The sequence below is a fragment of the Cataglyphis hispanica genome, chromosome 1 (genome assembly GCF_021464435.1).
Source record: "Cataglyphis hispanica isolate Lineage 1 chromosome 1, ULB_Chis1_1.0, whole genome shotgun sequence".
Lineage (NCBI taxonomy): Eukaryota > Metazoa > Arthropoda > Insecta > Hymenoptera > Formicidae > Cataglyphis > Cataglyphis hispanica.
Genome location: NC_065954.1, coordinates 14,452,063 through 14,470,391, shown reverse-complemented (window position 1 = coordinate 14,470,391; position 18,329 = coordinate 14,452,063). Strand labels below are relative to the sequence as shown.

At 37.4% G+C, this 18,329-nt stretch overlaps 2 protein-coding genes across 3 annotated transcripts in view; one reads left to right on the top strand and one right to left on the bottom strand.

Moving 5' to 3' along the window:
- Positions 1–1,219: 1,219 nt before the first annotated feature.
- On the bottom strand, positions 1,220–12,032 carry LOC126851624 (ring canal kelch homolog). The gene is made up of 10 exons (XM_050595777.1): positions 11,545–12,032; positions 7,419–7,914; positions 7,151–7,297; positions 6,657–7,061; positions 6,328–6,581; positions 6,026–6,253; positions 5,764–5,936; positions 5,494–5,634; positions 5,154–5,409; positions 1,220–5,073 (listed from the first exon to the last, which is right to left on the bottom strand). The coding sequence occupies exons 2-10, from the start codon at positions 7,490–7,492 to the stop codon at positions 4,883–4,885; spliced, it is 1,869 nt and encodes a 622-aa protein (XP_050451734.1). The 5' UTR covers positions 7,493–7,914; positions 11,545–12,032; the 3' UTR covers positions 1,220–4,882.
- The window catches only part of LOC126851574 (dual 3',5'-cyclic-AMP and -GMP phosphodiesterase 11-like), a 27,552-nt gene continuing 17,991 nt past the window's right edge, over positions 8,769–18,329 (top strand). Inside the window, exons 1-2 of one of the 2 annotated variants that reach the window (XM_050595696.1) lie at positions 8,769–9,143; positions 17,252–17,356. Coding sequence is in view for 1 of the 2 variants with exons in the window: in XM_050595681.1 (XP_050451638.1) it covers positions 15,950–16,268; positions 17,252–17,356 (424 nt within the window). In the remaining variant the exon portion in view is untranslated. Of the gene's footprint in view, positions 9,144–15,751; positions 16,269–17,251; positions 17,357–18,329 lie in introns of those variants that run through there. The other variant, XM_050595681.1, reaches the window with a different exon arrangement.

Here is an 18,329-nt window from a genome sequence, read left to right as displayed (position 1 = left end):
ACTTTTAAATATTCTTACTGTCATATCATCGACGCGCGCGCTAATGTAATCAAAATAGTATGTATATTTTTAATATGATAATGTAACAAAATGTAAGGAGTAATATATTTAGACATTAAATAATTTTCTATTTATTCGGGATTCTTGAATTTATATGAGAATAATATATTGACTGCTTATAAAAAAAATTAATTATTACATTATAAATATTTATTGAACTTATGCGCTATCTTCAGGTATAGCTCGCGATGAAAATATTTTTGAGAAATTTTCCATCTTGCTTCGATTTAAAAAGAGATGTGTGCGTGTAAGTAAATAGAAAGAAGTTTAATTTTTCTTCCTGTATATGCGGCTTCTGTATTACAACTGTAACCTATTGCTATAGAATTATAAATAAGTCACGTAATAAATTCAACCGGAACCAGCACCGCGAAAAAAAGAATTGTTCGCGCACGTGACACGTACGTCGTACGGCCCGAGTTTCGCAACTCTCGCAGCACTCACGCGCGACAATTCCATGATTCACGCTTGATTATGCACGCGTAACGGTCGCAATAAATTCGTCACACGCGTATGTACGAACGATTGTCCCACCTTGTCAGTTGCGATGAATTTGTCAGTTCAAGTCGCGAGCGATATATATGAATGGTGATTATTGTCGGTAAACGATTGTTCCGAGTAAAAAAAAATGACGCATTTATTATTGTACTCCTGCTAGAGATTTTTAATCGAATCGAGAAATGAAACGGAATTCGAAGGTGACAAGTCACGTGAAGTGCCAACGCCCACATACTTGAAGTGTCGTTCCGGCTATCGATCATAATACACGTCAATGACACTTACGCAAGAGAGCGTACCCTCTGTTCTTCGTTATAATCAATTTTTGACTATTCTAATTTGATACTTCGTCCCCTTCTCTGTAGTTTTTCAATTCGTATTAACGGAGCCTGCATTATTACATATGAATCCAAATGTCAAAATCCCACGTGTATAGCTTTAAACTCCAGCCTCTATTGATATCTCCTTTTTTTTCTCTCTTCAACGGTTCCTCGAGAAATTATTTATAAAAATTATACGCATATTGCCGATACGTATTCGCTAACTAATCATGGAACTAGTTAGCTAGAATGCTATTAGTGCTAGGACCATTGTGACACGTCGAAGTGATAGCGGTTGGCCTTGACGCTCACGGGGGCGTGAACAAAAAAAAAGGTCCTGGTACGATATGCATACATATATTTATAACGCTATATGTCCATTAAACCGTGATAAATGACGTTGACATGTTCCCTCACACGAAGTCTGATAAGATCTCTTTGCGTTCTTTAGCGCGGAAAATTAAATTAAAAAAAAAAAAGAAACTTAAAATAACGCAAATTCCTCTCTTATATACAACAAAGAAATCGTCCATACACAGGTGGTTAATTATGCGCTTAGACAGTTCAATCATTTATAATTGCATAAAACAAATTTCTATATACGTTTGGATACGAAGAAAGAGATTCGATTTATTTCTCGATCTTATACTAAAAGAAAACAATGTACAATTAACTATATACTATTCATCCGCATAGCGACATGTTGACTTGACTAATCTATGAGCCCTCAGACCAACATTGTATAGGTAATATATCGTGATATTCTTGATAACGGATATGTTTAGAATATGAGCTAAATATGACGAGACATGTCCAGTTGAAAAAATAATACATAATATATCGAACATTATTTAACTCTCTAAAATAAAGCATCGTAATATCGCTTTAAATATATGCTCGACAACATAAATGCCTTTCACAAATTTATACACATATCGGCATATTTATATATATATTTTGCATATACGTATATGAAAAATACACGTGCGTTCCGATATGTACGTAAGTTCATGTGTTAAGGCATTTGTGTTGTCATCTGTATTTGTCCTTATAGAAAATACATGTTTCATTTGAAAGCGCTATAATACAGACATACACACGTAAAAAAAGCACAAATATACATATCGATTCGTGGCATATATGTTGGCGCAATAGGTTTTTAATTAAATCCTTATAAAGAAAGAGAGACAGAGGGAGGAAGTCTTATAGAGAATATTACTAATAAATATATGACAGTCATGTAATAAATCCTTATACTTTCAAAGGAGGATTTGCATAATATCGCTAAGTACTGATGGCGCAAACACTCATGGGAAACTAACATAAGAGATTTAATCGTTTAATTAGATTAATTTTTGTGTATTGCATAAATTATGTAAAAATAACTTAAATAAATGATTACGTCGAGTATACCAAATATATTATAACATTTAAATTGCACATATTATATTAATGAAAACAAGTAATTATTTTGTTCGATACATAAAGTCTATAAAATATTAGTCAAATTTGTTTGTGTCATATATTGTATAAAAATTCTGTATACATATTTTTTTTGTTTTCTTTTCAAGATTATTTTCTGTCAGATGCATTCATGCATTCAAACGCACTCGTTTCACTTTAGAAAATTTAAAAATGTACGTAACTCAAACAAATGTAAAATTATAATATAATTTTTAAGATTAATCCATTAGAATTAAACAACTTAATTTATATCACAGCTACGATATCGACTTAGTTAAATTTGTTAATGTTGAGTGTCACAAAGTTGAAAAGTTTTTATAAGCTCTATTATTTGCAAACATTTATATATATATATATACACAGTGACATCAATAGATATTCAAACAATTGTTATTCGATATTTTTGAAAGTGTACTTACAAAACTTTAACCAACAGCATGAAATCCTGATAAATAAATAAAATAACATGATAAAATAAAAATGAAAGAGCGCACACACTATATGTATACTATGTGTATGTACATTAGATAATATGATTTTATAGATTTTTGTGCATCAAAATGATAGTGCAGAATAGATTTACAGTAAAAATAAGATATAAAATTGAAAATTGTGTAACACACTTATGATAAATACTCACCTAAATCATTATTGCTTCAAATTAAAAAACAGTCCCTCAATGATATTTATTAAATATATTTCGAGATCGCAATATATGAATTTATTGTCTCACCTGGGGAAGGGGGCGTATATTTAAAGTTCTTATTGTATCACTAAACTATTTCCACATTATTAAGCTTCAAATATCTCAGTACCATTACGAGCTCATGTTACGAGCGGGTCGACAAATCGTAATCACATCGCAAATAATGGGAGATGGAAGATTGAATATTCGAAACACAGGCAAAACAGGCACTCGGATGATAAAAAAATTCTTCGATTTAAGAATCATCGCTGTCGCTCTCTCGCTGTTCCCGTGATATTTCGTCTACATGACATGATCTATCACCATCCACGTTCCTATCGAGATTGTGAGAATTCCATAATGGAAGCCATTTATTCACAAACCACCAATGTACCGAGAGTCTCCCGTGATTGCATTCCGTTCTCTCGCATCTGCCGAGAAGTTGACATATTCCAGCTAGATTGCCACTTTGGCTGCGAATACAAGAGTCGTCGCAAATATGTTGGCGTTCTATGTATCGATTTACAGGACAGATAGAAGCATTTGATGTAGAGGCGCCGGAAGCGAATACAGATCGCAAACTTGAAGATGGATTCGATTCACCGAATCTCGTATTAGATGCCGCGTTAGATGTCGACGGCCCAGGATCCGCGCTGCTAGATGGATTCCCGCTGTTGGATGTGTTTCCATGGCCAGGAATCATCGACGCGCGATCCATCCTACCGACGTGAATCATGGCGTATAAAGGATTATTGACGGATTGTCCGGTCCGATTAATCCAATCCAGATATCTTCCGATGTAAATCGCAGAATTCGAATCTGACAGTATTTTACCGCGGCAAGTGCAATTGGCGGGATTTCTACAATGGCAACACTCCATTTTGAATAATTCGGCGGCTCGAAGAGCGTTAACGGGAAACTTTGTATAAGAGTATTCGCCGCGACAAAACGGACATCTGCAATTTCTCGAAACTTGATATACGTAGTGCCTTGAATTAGCAGTGTCCTGATACCGTGATCTATTATGTAGATTATTACAATGATGGCAGATATATCTCATGTCTGCATGTCTGCAATATGGACATGTGCAATTATACGCAAATGGATGTGCAGAGCGTCTCGTGGAAGCATACGCGATGTTTTCAGTGGAAAAGCAATTACGACCTAATCTGTTCAAGGAGTTTTGATGAAAGTTACTACTCAGTCGGGAATAATCAATGTAGATGTGTCTCGGTTGATCGTATTGGCTCGCATTTCTGGTACCCTCCATATCATTCAAGAAACTATGAGCAGGTACATGATATTTATAACGACAATGCGCTCTACTACTGCACGATATCCGTTCGTTTATTCTCTCGTATGTATGATTATCCCCGTTATTTTGATTGTTTTGAGCTAATGATTCGTTCCGAGAAACCTCCGCGTTCTCATCGCTGTCCTCGTCATCGTCATTGTCCAAACGTTCATAAATATTCTCTTCCGGTTCCTGCTGCTGCTGCTGTAGTCGACGATTGTAATTACGTATTAAATCAATCGGATTTTGATAATTTGGATTCAAATTCGGATGAATTTGTAGCATATTATTGTTAAGACGATTTTGTGGAAAGGCGCGCGAGGCTACGTGACCCACGTTTTGATAGCTGTCTTCCCTCTCTTGATTATTTCTACCTTGATTCATTATTACCGCGGCTAATTCGCCGTTCTCGTATCGCTGACAAACGCAACGCGGACCCTGACAATTGTGGCTCGCGCCGCGATTTTGCACACCGCTGGGCCCGGCTTCCCGTGACGAGTCTGATATCTCGGCACCCGGGTCCGTGTTCTGTTCTGTCGCATGCCCAGCGGATTGTAGACCTCACATTGTCATTGCGGGGGCCATTGGTTTATCGATGATAGCTACACCAGCGTAACTACGTCCCACTCCCATGCAAGTTGGCAAGGTGGTCCAGGTATCAGTTCTTGGAGAATAAACTTCTACCGATGCTAAACTGGAAGAACCGTCGTCTCCACCCACAACGTACAAAAGTCCGTTCAATGCCACGACACCTATTCATATATTGCATTCATATTAGATTTATAAAGATTAGAGGGAAAAGAATCAAACATATCCAAAAGCAATCACTTACCGGCGTTACGACGACAAAGTGCCATGTCACTGACGGGAGTCCATTGGTTGGTCTCTGGATTAAATGCTTCTACACTTTTTCGAACCAGTGGACCATCATGACCTCCCACCGCGTATAAAATACCATCCAGGACACCGACACCTGCACCGCTACGACGCGCGGACATCTCTGGTACAGGTTTCCATTGATCTTTCTCTGGGTTATAACACTCGACACTAGAGAGACATTGACGAGATTCTCCATCATAACCACCAACCTAATCGCAGGATTTTTTTCTCTACATTAAATATATAAGGAACGAGATCGTTTTGAAACGAGAATATTCATTGTCGGAACTTACAGCATACAGCAATCCTTTGACAACGCCTACTCCTACGCTACTGCGTCGCGTTGACATTCGCGCTATTGGTCTCCATTCGCGAGTGCGCGGGTCATATACTTCGGCTGAATTTAATCCTGTCGAACCATCAAAACCACCAACCTACAACATAAAAAATATCAGTTTTAATTTAAAAAAGAATTAACAATGCCACAAGATAATATTTTCTAGTTGTCATTTTCTAATTTTAATTGATATCGATAATATCAGAAAAAAATATTAACAACGTACAGCGTAAACACAATTGCCAAGCACTGCTACACCGAGTGTCGATCTCCTAGCTTCCATCTCGGGGCAGGGTGACCATTGATCCGCCGCGGCGTCGTAAATATCAACCGTTCGTACTCTCAATGATCCATTGAATCCACCAACAGCGTACACACGTCCACCGAGAACACAAAGCCCTATGATGCAAAATTTTGCATTACATTATAGAAAAAAAACAAAAAAAACAAAAAAAAAACACTATTTTATCGTAAATATATTGGCTTACCGGCTCTACAACGTCGTGTTGGCAATTCGGAAACTTGATACCACTTTTCCTCTTTAAAGTCATAACACTCGACGCTCCTGATCGCCTTTGGAGCTTGACCACCGACAACGAGCAATACTTTGGGCAAGCCTCTTGGCTGTCTCGGTTTAGTACGTGGCGTTTTAAACAGCGATTTTTGCTCACCTTTCAGTAAATGATATTTTAAGGCTTCAATCAAGAAATCCTTGCCTGTAGAAATTCAAAATATATATATGCCTCGTCTTTTTTAGATAATCATACATATATTGTAATAACAAACTTACATTGTAAATTTGCTTTGAGAAGTGGTTCCTCCTCCACACGTTGTACTAAATATTCTTGAGACAACAAAGGTAAGCGTACATATTCCATTAACAAAGCTAAATCGGTCTGCCTCTTTTCAAGATCATGATGTACCCATGAAATGACGCATTCAAATACTTTTTCTTCGGAAGGTACCATTAAACGATCGCTACAGATAAGTTTTGCTACTTGATCAGCTGCCAGCGTCAAAAATTCTTCCGCATCGACCACTTCCCTATAATATTAAGAATATAATTATTATCATTGCAATATAGTCTGATTTAATGCATTAAGACTCGAGGAAACTTACGAAAAATGTTGCTCTATATAGCTATCCGCGTGCGTCAACAGTTCGAGACATCCATGCAGATCTGCAAATGCCCTAATACCAAGACAATTAGATGGATGCAATTGAGCTTGCAAAAAATCGCAACAAGCGTCTCGAACATCTGTCAATTGTAATAAATTCGCAGCAGGTAGAAGTACTTGCACATTCTCCTCCGTGACATGAACTTCGGCAGAATAAACATATTCTACCAATAGCTCTAACGCCGAATAATCCACGCCTTGCAATGTTATCCTCTCCTGATCGCGTTCTTCAAAACTTGTAAACATGGCATAGAAGTAAGGACTACATGCAGCAAGAACCATTTTGTGAGCAGGTACTTCCATACCACTGTCCGCTACTAAGATGACATCGCAGAGTAAATTTTTCCTAAATAATAGTATCAAAGTGTTCAATCTTTTTTTAAAAATCCAATACATGTCCAATAATATTTTAACAGATAACACAAAGATATATACTTTCTCATCTCGTTAATGACGTCAAAGGCTCGATTTGTGTGATGGTGATTTCTATATGGTGGCTTGTCCTTTCCATTCTCACGAGGAATGTGTTTCTGTGAGCTTTCATCTAGAGAATTCTGACTAGCATAGCGAAGTAACAAACAACTGTAATAATAAAAAACAAATTAAACTTTTTGATAAACATTTTGCAAAGCATTATCAACATTATTTTTTCATGCTGAAATATTCAGAGAAAGTGTGTGTAAGTAAAGGATGAAAGACTCACCTGCCCTTAGTGTCAGAACTGTCGCCAATATTATTCAAGACGTTAGGTGATTGATTCTGTCCTGCTGGCTCCATTTCAGTCAATTTAAACTACTTTGATGTCCAAAAGCGTGGTAGTTGAGCACAATAAAATAATTCACGCGTTTTCGCTCGATTCCGAAAGCGAAATCAGACACGTTCAGGTTCGGCTTTTTTCCTTGAAACCCTGTCCCGGTTGGGACAAAATATGTATCTCACGTTTTCTTTATACATATATCACTTGTAGCGAAATTTTCTTCAAACTTGACTCTAACGATGTTTTTGTCCTTATCACAGGGGTATCTTGAGTTTTCGTCTTCGCGGAAATATACACATATCAGGTTTGCTTTATGTCCTCACTCGCGCAATGAAATTTCATACTTTGCACCGGCGAATTTTTGTCCTTATCACAGTGAGATATTATATTCGAGTGCACAGTTGACAGCGAGAGAGGAGAATCGCGGGATCTTCGAGAAGCTCTATTTTGACAGCACGCCATAGCACACGCAAGTTACATATGCATGCAGTGTATGTATGTACATATACATACACATATATAATACAGTCGAATCCCTGTATTCTGACAATAAGATCGTCGAGTACCGAAATCTCTCGCTATTCTGAAATCTCCCTTCAATTCCTGCATTCCTACTCCGTATCAAACGCATATGCGCAGAAATGTCATCGCGTTCTTCGTCTTCCACTCGCTTTCTCTCTTTATACGCATATAGTCACATGCTTCACATCATGCGTATAGCGGGGGAGAAGCGTAAGAGAAGTTTCAATTTACCGAGAAACAGCTGATTCGGAGATAGTGGGGCTGATAACGGAAGAAAGAATAGAGACATTCCACTGTACAACATTTTTCCCAACATTTTCGTTTCCATTCTCGATATAAGAAAACAAACATGAGATAATAATAAATGACTTCCCGAAGAAGAGAAGAATTTCGATTATCGACTCTAGATAAAGAAACTCCGATGTAGAAATTTCGGCTGCTTTCCGTCATCATCATTGAAATATTCTATTAATTACAAAGTTGACTCTATTATTTTTAGAATTTAAAATTCCAATGTTTTTCCCAAACTTTCTATACACCCGTATCGTTTAAACGTGACGCGATATTATTATTTTATTAAAAAAGAAAAAAAAGAGCATTTCTCGTTATCATCTGTCAATATCGGCTGTCATTGCCTATTTTGCGGGTGTCAGAGGGCGCTGGCATACAGCGAATTTTTCAAGCCACGTAACACTCTCGTAAAAGAAAAAGGAGAATATGTGCCTATATAATATCGTCAATGTGTCGGTGTCGGCTTATCATCCAGTGCAGTCCGGTACAGGCAGTCCGTCGTGGAAGCTGGTGGAAGCACCACGCCACGCCACGCTACGCCACGCCACGCCACGCGACGCGACGCGCCGCGCCAACGACAGGCGTCGACGCTACCTCCTTCCGTCCTTTTTCTTTTCACTGGGGCCGCGATCGGCGCGTCTCGGTCTCGGGTCTCAAAAATTTCGACCGTTACCGTTTCCTCCTGGATAACGTCGCGACGTTGTGTACCGGGGACGCGCGCAACAACGAAGACCGGGAGAGAGAGAGAGAGAGAGAGAGAGAGATAGAGACTCTCGTTTGGAATCCCGACTCACGGAAGTCGATCGGAATTTCACCGACGAGGGTACGACCTCGCAACGTCGTTTTTGTCTCGAAAAGGTACGTCCGCACGCCGTTAGTTCGCGGTTGCGCGTTACGATATCGGATCACGATTGCGATTACGATTGGCGCCCAAACGGCTATACGATACTTTTATATTTTGTAAAAAAAAATTATGATGTGTCTACATCGCGTATACGAGGAGCGAGATAGACACTATGATAGATGGAGACGAGAGGGAAAGAGACGCGACGGGAGCGCGGTATATTATCCGATATGATTTTACTCCGATGCGTGTGTAAAATGAAGTTTGCTAGCGACAAAAAAACGCGCATCTCTCAAAGTGTCACGACGCAGTCAAGTGACGCGTCGCCGCGAAACTTTATACGATGTTATATTTTTATATCGCATTTTTATTATTTATACACACAAAGAGATAACTGTATAGCTAAGGTCTGTTAAAATATTCCGAGCTGTAATTTCTGATTCGCTCGCATCGTTAAAGATTACGGTAGAATGCGTTATTTACGTAGGCTCTTCTCTCTTTCTCTCTCTCTCTCTCTCTCTCTTTCTCTCTCTCCCCCAGAATCGACGTGGAATTGCGCGCGTTCGAGTATTCTTTGTTCGAGAAAGATGCTGGAAGCGGCGTTAAAAATGTATCCGCCTTATTCACGCGGTGCGCTACAGTTCCGTATAAATATGTCGACCACCACGAAACACCTGGACATATATAATGTACAGGTAAATGTAGCGGCGAAGCTTCTTTCTCATGCAAAGCTAAAATACCACGCCCGGGTATCCGGTACCCTTGAACCGGGGAACGCGGAGAACGCGAACGAGATTCTCCGTTCCAAGAAGAGCGCGGTACCTATACCTATTTTATTACTCCGGAAACAAAAACTCCGGATGCATATTACGCTCTTCCAAGAGCGCGGAAAATAGTAAGAATGCGAGGAAAAAAAAAGGAGCTAATGCATTCTCTCGTGATAATTAGCTTTGCGGTCGTTAATAACGGTCGGTTGCAAAATTGCATAAGCTCGAAACTATCGCGAGGAGATAAACGAGCGAAATTAACAGCGTCCGTTATCTATCTGGTCTCGCGTTCTTCTTCCCTTGCGCGCGAAACGTCGCAACAGACCAACGATTGTTTTCATTTAATATATGTAGCGTACGGGGCATTAATACGTACGATGGACAAGATACTGCGATAAAATATACGTAGATAGCGTCGTGCGGCGCGAACGAAGTGACGCGAAGTCGAGGCGCCGCACGAAATGCGCAATATTGTTACAAGTGCAAGGTTAACAACGTACGTATGCAACGTACGTAGCGCGGGATTCGACTGATTATTTCCTGTCTGGTAAACGGCCTACAGCGTCGATTGGCTATATCGTTGCCGTCTTGCGTCAAGTCATCGTCGCGATTACTCGAGAGCACGCGATTTAAGGGCCCCAGTCTACTCTAAAACAGTACGAAAAATTGATGACTTTTAGGAATTTTTTTTTTTTTGAAAAATATGAACAATTGATATTTTTGACGTTTTACATATGTTTTTATTGATGCTTAAGTAGTACATCAATATTTTTTAATCATGGATATTAGCTTTTTTTTTTTTTGTTCAATATCAGCCTTTCGGCGTGTTTAAAAATGACAGCGTGACCTAATTAGAAGAATCTAATTAGAATTTAAAAAATGATATGATCTGATATTTTTTTCTTATTTTCAAAATAAAAAAAATTAATAAAGTTAAATAAAAAAAAAATTTAGTAAAATTAAGATATTTTTTAAATGACATTATTTTATTTTTCAACTTTTTTTTAATGAAATTAGATTCAGTATCTCAAAAAAATCCTAAAACCGAGTTTTTTTCATTTTAGAAACGAGGAACATCATATGTTATACCATCATTTGAAACACGTTACGCATAGAAGCTCGTATTGAATAAAAATAAGTTAAATACATATCCAAGATCTAAAAAAATACTGACATACTGTTTAAACATCGATAAAAACAGATATAAGACATCAAAACAAAAATCAATAATATTATTTCTCAAAAAAAAAAAAAGTTCTAAAAATCAGTTGTTTATACTAAAGTAGATTGGGCCCTTAATTATCAAATTTTATTCAAATTTTATGATAAACGAATAAAAAGCCATTTATTTAGAACGTAATCCAAACGATCTATTCTCTTATCTATCTTTGGAATTGCATTATAGTTTCCTTTGCTAAAAACGAGATGCGTTTACAATCTATTATTAGATGCTATAGAAGATGCAAATAGAGGGAAAAAATTGAAAGCGTAAGAAGTGCAAATTGAAAAAAAAAAGTAGATCATTTTTTTTCAGTCACGCTTAATTAAGTGGAGGCTGCGTGGGTTGCGAGTGAGGGAACCACTTGTGATTCGAATGCGATAACCTTATCTGCGGGTATTGGACGGAAAACACATTATCGCTTTTTACCCATTTTTATCTGCCCGACCTCGGAACATCATTTCTCGTATCTTTGTGAAATTTGTGTGTATGAAATTGACGAGCCGCCTTGGTCCTCGTGGACACGAAAGTCGGACATTTCGATCGACGATGAGCCACCGTGAGATTTCTAATACGTCTGTGAAACGTGCTGTGACTGGCTAACAGAAAGTTGACACTCTCGAAGTCGACCAAGATAGCGCGTGTTCAGTGAAAAAGAAAGCGATGCTCACACTAAGCGCGCGCGCGCGCGTACACACACTACGCACACAAATGCAAACGGCGACTCATTCGATAAATAATATCGCAGCGGTTTCCAACCTTTTTGAAACACTGTGACATACTTTCGAACTGGATAATATTTTGGTAACGGATCTAGCGGAAATATATCATATGCGAAAAAAATTATATAAATAAAGACTTGCCAATCAGCTCTATGTGTTTGGTTTTATAAAGAAAGAGAAAGAGAGAGAAAGAGCGGAGAAAAAAAATATATATATACATAATTTTGTAAAAATATAAAAAACGAAAATAAAGTTTCATTTACATTATACAAAAAAAATTACACTCTTGTTTAAATTTAATGTCTCGTCTGATCTCTCGTCGTTATGAAAACGCATTTAAAGGAAACTTACTGCAAAGTAATACGAATAAAAATGATATGTTACATAGTTGCTTTGATGTTTAGTCGACCAAGTACATGAGGCGAATCGCGAGCTTTATCGCATATTTCTTCACGTTGCGTTTCCGTTTTTTTTTTTTTATGCCGGAGATAAAAGATTTATGTATACCGAAGTTATATATGCAAGAAAGATACGTCTTTATTTCTCTTGTGATAGGAAATGATTTCAGGTAACTCACATATATAGGATATCCCAAAAAGCTCGCATGTCTCTTTAACGACATATTCATTGCCCAGTTTGAAGTTAATTCTTTCTCAGTGAAGAAAATTATCGTATAATTTCTATTTCTTTCTAATATTTTATCTTTTTTATCGCATATGTTTGTCATACATCTTTATATATAAGAATTTTAAATTAAACATTTTCTATTAAAATAAATTCCTATCGAAATGAATAAAGAATATATTCGTTTTGACTTTTGAAAATTTAATATGTGAAATATTCTTTTTTTTATGGTTTATAATTTGAAAATTAGAATCTTTTACTTACATACAAAATTTTCGTTAAAGAAAAATCAATTTTAAAAAACATTTCAAATGATCAAAATCGTTCAAAAATCAATTCTTTGAGATTTCAATTTTTTGACATATCTTACGAAATAGGAATATTTACAACAATAAAATTAAAAAATTACATAAAATAGATATCAATTAATGAAAAAGGGAAGGCCAGTCTGAACGCGATACTTATAGTAATAATTATATAACGTACTGTTTTAATATAAACGATGTAATACACATAATTTAATAAATCAAACGTTTCGACCCACTTGCTTTTTATCAATGAATGTAATCAAAATTCAGCATATAAAAAAGGCATCGCGAGGCGGAGTAATAAATAAAAAATCCAATGACAGATTCATAACAATATTATGCGCTTACAACATTTTCATACTTTGCAGATGACAATCTGATTAAAAAATTCCCGCATAAGTGGGTCGTCAAAACGTTTACAAAGAAAATTGAGCGTCTGTGGGATAAGCCCAACTTATGCAGGAATTTTTTAATCAAATTGTCATCTGCAAACCATGAAAATGTAAGCGCATACACTGTAACACCGTTGTAACATTGTTATGAATTTGTCGTTGCATTTCTTATTTATTACGCCACCTCACGATGTCTTTTTTATGTGCTGAATTTTGATTACATTCATTGATAAGGACCTGAAATGGGCCGAAACGTTTGATTTATGTGTATATTAACATCGTTTATTAAATCAGTTAATTATTACGCTATAAGTACTGCGTTCCAGCTGTTCTTTTTTTTTCATTAAGAACTATTTAGGATAAGGTAAAGATAAAGAGACGTTGTCATATAATATCTTGTAAATTGACCATAGAAGAAGTACGCTAGACAAACAAAAATATTTGAGGCTAAGATGAGTAAATCAGCGAGTGTACTGAACTTGGACTAAAAGTGTTTTAGATGGTATTACGCTTTAGTTATCGTTTGAATTTGTCGAAACTGTGCACAAAATGACTACACTGTTGGAAAATTTTTCTTGTTAAAAAATTAAAACGCCGGTTATAATTTTTGTGTTAAATATTTAACATATTCATGTATTAATTTAACATATTGCTTTGTGTTAATTGAATTCAAATGTTAAATTATTGAAACAACTGAAAAAAGTTTAAAAATAATATATAACATATAATAATATAATATATGCACATATGCACATATTTTAAATTAATTTTTTAAATTAATTTTTAATTAATTTTAAGATCCTATTATTCATGAGGGATTAAAATGATTTATTAAAATTTACAGAAAAAAAATGTTGATTTTATTCTACTATAGGAGCGAGAGTGATTATAGATTGTCAACAATATTTTTCCAAGTTAATTTTATCATTAAAAATATGTTTATTTTATACAAAATTTATTTCCAATTACTATGAAGTTTGCATTTATTTTGTATTAAAATATTAATATAATATTAGTGTCACATATTCATATTATATTAAATAAACATAAAAATTTATGTGGATCGTATGGACATGCAATAGATATTAAATTGAAGCCAAATTTTCCAACAGTGTAAGTAAATATGTGCCATAATTGTACGGTTCTTTTTTTTCTTCCTTTCTTTTGCTTCGCGCCGAAATTTTTCGCCTCTGCGACAACCGCGAAAAAACACGGATATGATAAGCGCAGTGACGAATTCAGAGGAAGGAAACCCTTTTCCTAAGAAATCACATGATACCGAGTCGAAGCAAAAAGAGGGCAAAAAATAGGGTAGCAACCAACGGCAAGAAGCTTGCCGAGCTAACTTGTCGGGTGCTATTGAACTCTATCTATCACGTATACAAGGAACAAATACATCGATGCTTATTATTACGTAAACAGCCAATAATGCGTAGGCAATATGCTTTATGATTCTATGCCTTTATATACGCTCTCGTCTTTACATCTACGTGATCACGCGAATCTTTGAACGATCTTATCTTGGAACGATACTTTGATACCAATCATATCACCAATTACCTTTATTTGTCATTAAGTTAATTATTCCTTAATGATTATATCGAGAGTGTCAGTATGCGCATTTGATGCGCGATATATAACATATTCCGTGCGCGCGCGGTTTCCAAGTATCACTTACGATACGTGGCTGTTATTTGCCGAAGGAACGATCGATATGATAACGTAAATATGTCGCGAGCGATGCTCGGAGATATTGGTCTTTTTTTTTTGCGTTGTCGTTTGCGTTTGAAAATTCGGAAAAATCGAATAATAATTGTTTTCTACGGGCAAAAAAGAAAAACGTGATATTATTATTTCGCTCCGTTTCTAAAAATTTTGAATCTAATAAATATAAATGATACATGCAATTCTCAGGACCCAGGATGTTTTTACTTTTTGTACATTATTTCTGAAAAGACGTGCGCGAGGAATATAGCACCCTGTATGTTCAAATCTCAAATATTACAATATAACACGAGGCGCGCTGACCTTCGGCAAAATGCGTTCTTAAAATACTGTACACGGTAATCAAATTAATATTTATGGATTTTGCGTGCATGTCGATTGATTCTAGCGTGCATACGTTTCATAAGATACATTACAGGTTTTAACCATGATCGGAGATCCGCGAGCTACAAAGGAAAATTGGAGCAAACATCTTTTCGCCCTCGAAAGCTCTTCGATTAATTTTGCCTATCGCTCGTTATTCATCGAGAACGACGACGAGTCTAGAGCGAACAAACGTAGACTGGGCCAACGGGAAAGTAATGAAAGATATCTTTTGAAAGATAATGAAAATGTGATATCGTTGCGGAAAAAGGAGTGTCATTCGAATAAAACGTGAGCGCGAGTTAGCAATTTTTTTTCTCCCCCGATATATATATATATATATATATATATATATATATATATATATATATATATATATATATATGTGTGTGTGTGGTAATCCAAGGGCGTTTTATATTAGATACAATCGCTTTTATCGTCCTTTTGCGTAATCGAAACGATTAGTCGTCCCAAAGTGACGCCAAAAATAGCGTTTCGAGCGTGCGCGACACTGGCCATTAAGCCGATGAGATGCGGAGGCGTAGACCGGAAGTTTAATGCACGTATCGGTTGGCGATCGTATTAGTTAACGATCGTCGAACGAACGTCGTAAGAGACGGGACGCCGAGGTCGGTATCGACCGTAGGATATATAGAAAGTAACGGATATATGGGCGTATATAGTCGTCGTATGAGGAATCATGTTGGAGCACGCATATCGTTTTCCCTTGTTACCAATTCCGAAGCTACTCAAGGTTAATTCAACCGTGAATTCAATCGGCCGTTCGCGAGCACCCCGCGATTTCCCTTATTCGACGGGGAGTATCCTCGTCGGATACGTTCCCTCGCGTCCCAGACGTTCCACGTCTTCCTTTGCGTACGCGATGGCTATTCGTGGACGACAGTGTCGTTATCTGGCCAAGGGGAAGGGTGACGGCAGCAGGAGACTATTCTGTTCGTGCACCTGCAGCTGCGTCTCCTCGTCTAGTCCTGAGATCGAGGAGCAACCGGACGGATTTTGTAAGTTTGATTAGAGCGATTTTTATTAAAAAAAAAAAGGGAGAAAAAAAAAGGAAAAAAAAAATGATACGATCTGTAAGGCGCAGTTAAAATGCACGAGTTGTTCTCTTCCCGTGCTTGTCATTACGCACGTCTCCTTCCGCCGCGTGCTCGTTACGGGTAGCCTACTTGGCAGTAGCCGTTGAGAGTATTCTCAACCTGTAACAACTACTACTATACAGTCGTTCCGTGGGAACCGAAGCGAATCTTATTTTTCCGGGAATGTATCACATTGAGAAATTTTTCTCCACTTTAAAATTGGAGTATCTCTATACAGAAGAGGCAAATAATGGTGCGAAAAATTATCTATTCGACCGACGAAGAATCTGCCTGCGCGACACCTGCGATTCAATGTCTTCGCGTCACTTTATCATTCGCGACAGTGAAACCGAATACCGAGCGAAGCATCGTATTGCTTCGTATTGCTTGCGTTGGTACTCGTTTTAATGAGCCATCGATAATGGTCTCTCACCTCCCCTTTCCCTTCTTTCTTCCCCTCGTGATGTTCAGTCTTGATTCCCGCGCTTTCGAGATACTGCATCCTCTCGCGTTACAAGATGTTTCTCCTTCCCTCCTCGCCCCCTCGCTTCGATGTCTTTAATTCTCGATTAATTGTATATAACCGCTACAGAAGAATTATCCACCGTTGTACATTTCGCGTAATCCGATAACCAGCGAGGCTGTGCAAACAAACGGTCTAATATATGTATTTTGCGGAAAATATGTAACAACTGTTCCTACTCTTTTCATGTCTTTTTGGCGCGTCTTTTTAAAAATACCCCCTCCCTTCTTTCTCTCTCTCTCTTTCTCTTTCACACACATACACAGACGAAAGTTTGACACAAACACACACACACACACACACACACACACATATATATATATATATATAAAAGATGAAAGTATAAAAATTTGATTTGCAAAAAATATTTGTTGGTTTCCAGGTTCGCGGAACGCAGTCAAGCTGGCTGCCTCCGGCGGTAACCCCGCCGCTGCCGTCGCCGCATCCGCGCATCCTCCCGTGCTTTGGAGCTCCCGCAGGAAGCCGGGTAAGTCCTTTATTTTTTCGAGAATTCACCCATTGATGATTCCCAGCCGACGTCGACTTCTTTCTTAACGCGTCAACGAACACGCCGATTTATCTGACAGTTGGGCGAAGAGTGTTTGTCCGAGCGAGCGGAAATAAAATGGAGATGAATAAAATCGAATTGGAATTCCGACGAAAATTGTTAAACGGCCTGCAGTGGCCACTTGGTCGCAAAGTCATATTGGATTATAATGTCAAAAGCGGAAAATCGCATGATCTTTTTTTTTTTTCAATCTCACGCCATGCGTCGAGATAAATTAGCTTTTTTTTTTCTCGCACGCTACAACAACCTCGCACTCGAATGGATGCAAATTTTCATCAACAGGGAGGATCGTAAAATTATTTTATATTATAAAATAAATCATTGTTTAACGCGAATTATGACATTTCATCTTCCTTCTTGCTCGCCGTGTTTCTAAAACAAGGTAAAAATTACGAATTATCCTATATATATAGCGTGTACCGACACGCGTATACGAATGTGGATTATGGAATTAGCCTGGAGGTCAATTTCAGTGCGACAAGCTAATTCGATACGAGTCGCAAGCTCGTTTGACCCAGACTCATTGACCCGGCATGTCTATCCTGAATCTTCACCGCAGCTTCCTTTCTCTCTCTCTCTCTCTCTCTCTCTCTCTCTCTCTCCTTTTTCTCTAATGAATAGCACCCAACAGTAACGCTTTACACGAGATTCCTCGCTTTATTTACGCCTCTGACAAATCTCCATCTGGTTCGTTGACATTTTAATAGTCTTTGTATTACTTTAGTTTTATTAATTGACTCGAATTATATTTCTTATTTGCTCAAGTTTCACTTTTGATTCAAAGCTTCTTTTGACGTCCGGCGAGCAATCCGATTCATTCTGCTTCATTATTCTCTATAGTTGGCAGTCGCTACGTCTTTACGCAGTCTAGGCGAACGGATACGTCAATTAG

Coding starts and splice junctions, on each gene's coding strand:
- LOC126851624 (XM_050595777.1), bottom strand. CDS start 7,492: ATGGAGCCAGCAGGACAGAATCAATCACCTAACGTCTTGAATAATATT. Junction 7,298..7,418: donor AGTTCTGACACTAAGGGCAG/GTGAGTCTTTCA, acceptor TTATTATTACAG/TTGTTTGTTACTTCGCTATG. Junction 7,062..7,150: donor GTCATTAACGAGATGAGAAA/GTATATATCTTT, acceptor ACTATTATTTAG/GAAAAATTTACTCTGCGATG.